The 6,000-nt window shown below is 49.1% G+C and overlaps 2 protein-coding genes across 2 annotated transcripts; one reads left to right on the forward strand and one right to left on the reverse strand.

Moving 5' to 3' along the window:
* Window positions 1–2,524: 2,524 nt before the first annotated feature.
* On the forward strand, window positions 2,525–2,803 carry PpBr36_07867 (uncharacterized protein; the record flags this gene model as incomplete). Its single annotated transcript, XM_029895001.1, has 1 exon — window positions 2,525–2,803. The coding sequence occupies one exon, from the start codon at window positions 2,525–2,527 to the stop codon at window positions 2,801–2,803; it is 279 nt and encodes a 92-aa protein (XP_029748908.1).
* Window positions 2,804–3,637: 834 nt separating this feature from the next.
* PpBr36_07868 (uncharacterized protein) lies at window positions 3,638–4,987 on the reverse strand (the record flags this gene model as incomplete). Its single annotated transcript, XM_029895002.1, has 5 exons — window positions 3,638–3,998; window positions 4,102–4,338; window positions 4,406–4,545; window positions 4,636–4,721; window positions 4,786–4,987. 5 exons carry the CDS (start codon window positions 4,985–4,987, stop codon window positions 3,638–3,640), a joined length of 1,026 nt encoding a protein of 341 aa, XP_029747839.1.
* Window positions 4,988–6,000: the final 1,013 nt, after the last annotated feature.

Genomic DNA, 6,000 nt, shown 5'->3' on the forward strand with positions numbered 1-6,000 from the left:
CGAGAATATCCCTAGTCCAGGCCTCGTTTAAGTCCCAGACGGCCCCTTTGTCTCAGGTCTTTGTCTCAGCAATCCTGTCGGTATCGCTCACGACGCGGTGGGCGAACCGACCAGCGACTGAGTCAAGAATATGCCCGACTTGACCGCGATGTAAACGATCTCTCTTGTCCGCTATCTTACTTTGGAATTTTCTATCCTATTTTACACTAGGACTAGTGTGGTGCGTGATGTGTGCTTGTCATCTAAGGATGATATTGGCGGTCGCTAAAGCCTGAGGCTCTCGTCGGAGCATGTCCCCGGCAGCAAGATGAGAGTGTGGCAGTTTACGCCTAGGCTTCAAAGTTATGAATCTGGGCAATTTACACAAAGAGTGGCTTGAATAGCAACAAGTAAAACTACTCGATTCTTTGCCCCGCCTCAGTAAATGTGACCGAGAGGTGGGTATCGCCAACAAAGGCCCTTTTGAACTCGTTCAGTCTGACATGTTACAGAAGGACAACAAGCACACCGCTGTTGTAGCAGGGGATAGTCTCGGCTGGGCTCGTGTCGACAAGCTTTGGATTGAATCTGCTCAAGTAATTCCCGCACCACGCACAAAATCTGACCGTATACTATCGCAAAGCCTTCTCCCTGGCCGCAACCACCTCCGAGTACTTATGGATCCTTTGGGACACGGGATGAATACCTGGCTTTTCCAAATTAAGTAGTGCTTGACGATCCATTCACTCTCTGGTTTACCAATTTAGACGCGTGTCTTCGGGCATTCTTTGCAAGTCATCAAGCGTGTGGAAGATATGCAGTCAATCTTGTTACAGTTAGCTAGGTTCCTCAGATGGCAAACCACCATAATCTCCAGTACAGACGACAGAATTCTTGAAATGCGTAATATTTGAGCCCCCCAGGACATTGGTGCGAGGCTACAATCTATTTGCAGGTTTTCAGCCTCAAGACATGTTAGCGATTCAGCAGCACACATTCCCAGCCTCATGGATGCGACTGCGGCTGGACGTCCGAATGGGGTTCGGGGACTCCTCGCCCACGGTGTAATTCTCTTTGACCAACCTGAGCTTCTGACAGGATTGCGTATTGCATCCATATGCTGTAACTGGAGAACCCTGTCTTGGATTTTACAAAAGAATATCACGACAAGATAGATTTTGCTTCAAGCAAAACTTGAGGCTTAAGGGTATAGCCGATTGCTCGATATGATAGACCTTTAGTCCTAGCATGCAAACTAGGCTTTCAAAGTCGATCAAGGCCATACTTGCGGCTGATGAGGACCTTAAACTGACCAACGTAATATATAATGGGCACCTCTTAGCTACGCCATAAAATATGGACACAGCCTCAAGCACATTCGCTCGTTCCTTTCGAATATAAAGTCCACCGGCACAGCGTGTAGCGCTGTTCAGCTCATGTATTATCCCAGGCCTTTGTTAGGGAATGCCACCCTCGCCTCGAGATCAAGTCAGTTCCGCAAATGGCCAATCTTGTACGCACAAATGATATGGTGATCGATGCGCCCGCCCGGAAAGCAATAAGACCGCGCTGACAACGGCTTGCAGAGAAAACAGAAAGCCCGGCACCCTGCCAGTCACAGCTTTCCGAGTACGGGGCCAACGTTGATACTGGTGTTGAAAAAAAAGAAAATGGATCGCTGTTGGGACAATCCATATGGGCGAAAAACATCGATATGACCACAAAGCTGCTCTGACGGGATCCAAAACCACAAGTCGACTTTCTGGGGCCGGCATCCCATCACAGGCATCAAGCGCGAGTATCGCGTCGTGCTTGCGCATGTAATTCTGTAGAGGATTGTGTGAATTGTACTGTAGACCGATCACGGGGGTCCGCAGGGTACTTGCCCCTGCATTATTCTGCAGCCAGTGTCTTGAGGAATTTTGAAGCGGTGATGTTGTGATATTATGGAGACCTTGGGGCGCCAAACGGTGCTTTAGGAAACATGCTTGGTTTTATGGCCTAATTGAATACCAATTTGGGAATGAAAAAAATGGTGCGGTTCAAAATTTTCAGGATTAAAAATCGTATAATCCCGAATATATCTAACGAGCTTTTATGCCGACGTAACGGGTACCAAAAGCCAAACAAAAGCCGAAATTTACTGGTTATTATAAAGCAAACGTTTAAAAAAACATGCCGTATAAAATAAAAAGAGCATTTTTTTTTAAAAATAAAAAAAAATACACAATATTATAACTGGTACAATCGAACGAATAGTTATTTTAGGTAGTTTACCTAATATAATTGCGCGGTTTAACCGCCAATTTGTGTTTTTTGCAGGTATTATTATTCCTGTTAAAGAAGGTAACCAAGCGAGAGCCCTTATGGAGGTCCCTACTGAGAGTTTGCCATGTATTGGGTAAATAATATATGGTAATTTTCTTCATATAACGTATATGTTTTGGTAGGTTATCAAGCCATGTTAGTGTCTAATTGTGGGCCAAAATGACTTTCTGATACACATCTTGGAGCATTTGCAGCTGGCTTATCGTCCTTTCTACGCATGCCAGAACCCAAATTGTCTCTACTGGGATGTGTGCACCAGATGCCTCAGCCCAATCCAAACAGCCCATCTCCCGATCGGTTGAAAGATGCCGAGACTTACGACATTGAACCGCACGAGTTTGCGGCCCCAGCAGGCGTTTTCGCGTTCGAGGACCTGTTGCCAGAGGCAGGGTCAGAGATAAACAAGGAGAGGAGGAGCAACGACGGAGCTGCCGATGTGCCTGGCGAGGATGGCATGGACCTTGAGGGTCTTGACAACGACGATGCTGGGGGATGATTCTGTTTTGGCCAGCGGGGACTGTAGTTCCTGCAACCTGTTGTCAGCTGGATTTCCTTTCCGTCATGCCTACAAGACTAGATATTTGATGGAAGACGAGACAACAAAAATTAAAAGTAGGTTTTCGCCGGCACGGGGTCTTCGCGTCGCGTGGCGCCCTAGTTTGATCTCGCCTGGCTTCTAGGCCTCGTCGACGCGCCACCCCGGGCGCTCCCGTTCGCCCTATCCCCTAGTGGCCCAGCTCCGTCTTGTCTTGGCGATCTCAGGGATGTTGACGTAGGGTCGCGGTTTTTTTTTCCGTTGTGTCTTTGCTCGACGCTGCTGATTGTTCGGGACTGCCATGTGGGCGATCGTGTTCCGAGATGCTAGTGAGATTGCCTGTCTTGCCTAGATCGGGGTAGTGTCCGGGGGCCCGACTGGGGAAGAGTGCGGTGCGGGATCTGGTGGCTATCCAGTGAAATGAGAAAAAAAAAAAAAAAAAAAAAACAGAATGGCGGTCGAAACTCATGGCGCTGTGGTGCAAGTTATGTGTGATCTCCAGGATGAAGCTGGGTTCCCAACAAGAAAAAAAGAATGTAAAGATTACTTCGAGACGAAGTGTGTCTGAACTAGATTTTAGGAATTAAGAAAAAGATGACCGCCATCGACAAACAATGTAGCAGTTGAGACGAATGAAAATTTCCCAGAGAGAAAAGAAAAAAAAATGCCCGCCCGCAGAGACCAAAACCCCCTCCCCAGAACATAAGAAAAAAAACACCCCCGAGAGGCGCCCCGTTTAATGCGCAGGTCCCGCAAACCCTTTCGAAAATAAAATGAAAAAAAACACCCTCTTCCTCAGTACGTCTCCTTGGTCGGCGTCGGCGCAGAGTTGTAGACGTCCCACGACTTCTCGACGGTGATGCCGGTCGGCTGCGGCTCGGAGCCGCTGATGGTCTGGTGGTACCTGCTGGCGCGGGACTGGACGCCGGCGGTGGAGGCGGCGTAGGACGAGAGCGGGATGAGCTTGGAGGTGCGGACGCGCTCGTGCGAGTTGCGGCGGTCCAGGAGCGGGCGCAGGACGGGCACGCAGCCCAGCGTGATGCCCATGGCCGGCTCGATGAAGCCCAGCAGCATCATGGGCAGCGCGTTGTAGGTCGGGTCGGACGGGTCGTAGTTGATGAGCATGTAGAGGCGGACGGCGCCGATCACGCAGGTGCTGTTTTTTTTTTTTTTATTTTCCTTGCGATTAGTTGGTGATGAAGAGGGACGGATGGATAAACATCTAGAGAAATGGACGAGGGATGGTAGAAAACACATACACAACTCCCAAGCTAAAAGCGCCGAAAAGGGCGAGCTTGAGCGACCGCTTGATCTCCAGCGTCCACAGGTGCGGCATGGGCAGGAGGAGCACGATAAAGTCGGTCGTCAGGCTGATGGAGGCCGTCGTGATCCACAGCGCCGAGATGTCACCGCAGTAGCCGTTGGCGACGGTCTTGTCCCAAAAGAAGTCGAGGGGGCGGCAGATGGTCAAAGATCCAATGGCCATGATGGTCGTGCTATACGTTGAGATGTGGTCAATAAGGGGCTTTTGGTGTAGAGACTCGCAGCAGTAAAAAAACTCACCAGGAGATGACCAGAGCAGTGGCGCAACGAGCCGCAATAATGAATGGACGCATGGTAAAGATCTTGCAGTAGAGCGCCAGGATGGCGACCTTGGTGAGAGCGAGGTTGCAGCACCAGACGATCGACATGGCAAGGAAGTACTAACATTTTGAGAGGTAATATTAGAAATTGTACAAAAACATAAAAAAAAAAAAAAGATTCGTTGGTAGTTCAAAACAGTTAATAGTTACCTTCATGAACCTTGCCTCACCAGGTACGATGCCAAATCTGCTTTCAATTTCCTTGACATGAAAGCCCAGCCCGCCGTACACGACGGCTGTGTTTCTCATTATTCACGTCAGCTTGATGCTCAGGCCGGTGAAGGAACGAGATACTCATACCAGAGATATTGATCCCCTGATACCCAAGGAGAAGCACCCATGACGACAGCACCAAGTAGTCATCCAAGCCCAGCACCCTCTGGTTGATCCGGCGGGCCATGAGCCGCAGCGCAAGTGATATCGTGGCGACGACTGTGAAAGCCACTGCCAGTGCGATAAAGGCCTTTTGCGGGCCGGTTTCGACGGGGAAGATGAAGTCCATTGCGGGCAGACTTTTGGTTTGCTTGTGAAGTCTTTTGTTCGCAATTCGAACCGGAGCGGCGGGATGCCGATGGGATCGACACAAACGACCTTGTTCGAGTCGTCGGGCTAAGCTGGGGAGCAGCAAGTCAAAAAGAAATATCAAGATCGAAAAGCAAAAACGGTTTCCTAAAAAGAAAAATCAAAGAAAAAAAAAAAGACAAGGCCTGCTCAGCAGCCGGCGAAAACGAATCGCTGCTAACAAACCTAAGCGAGGATTTTCCCGCCAAGCGAACGTGGCGCTCCCCAGGGCTGTATGTATATTTACTCCCAGGGGAGCTTTTCCCCCCCTCCAAGTCCCAGGCACACTCCCGATTCCAACATGCGTGTCATTCATAGTTACGTTCGGACCCAGGGCGTGTTGCTACGATTTCACGGGGGGAGGGGGCTTGCGGGTTTCTTTGCGCTTGGACTGCTACATTATCCACAAGGTAGCCACTCAGATAGATAACATACCCATTTTTCTTTTCTTATATTTTTTTTTTTTCTCCTTCTCGGCTGGTGGTTTACAGGCGTATCCTCTCCTTTTTTTTCAGCTTTACGACTTACTCTACAGTCCTGAATTTCAATTTTAGTTCTGCACTAGACTAATCTGGTTTTTGCAGTGCATTAAAAACTAGTATAGATCCAAACTAGACTAAACTAGGTTCTAGTCACCCTCAGCTATAGCAATGGCGTTTTCTTTTTTCGTGTGGCCACCTCAACCTTAAAGAAGGTTCAAGGTTAAAACAGAGAGAGATCTGGGCGACGACGATAATCCCCGGAAAAAAAATCGAGAGGATTCCTGTTGGTCTACATTACAAATAATCCCGCCCGTCGCCGGCTCATTACTCGCAGTCGGAAATACGTGCCCTGATTCACGTTCAATAACACGTCAGTGTAGGGATGATGCTTGATCGACTCGTACCACGGGGATAGCGGATGTTAAAGTGGTTCATCCTTGGCGGGGTCGACCGGAACAGACGTTCGCTCCCT

The sequence above is a fragment of the Pyricularia pennisetigena genome, chromosome 1 (assembly GCF_004337985.1).
Source record: "Pyricularia pennisetigena strain Br36 chromosome 1, whole genome shotgun sequence".
NCBI lineage: Eukaryota > Fungi > Ascomycota > Sordariomycetes > Magnaporthales > Pyriculariaceae > Pyricularia > Pyricularia pennisetigena.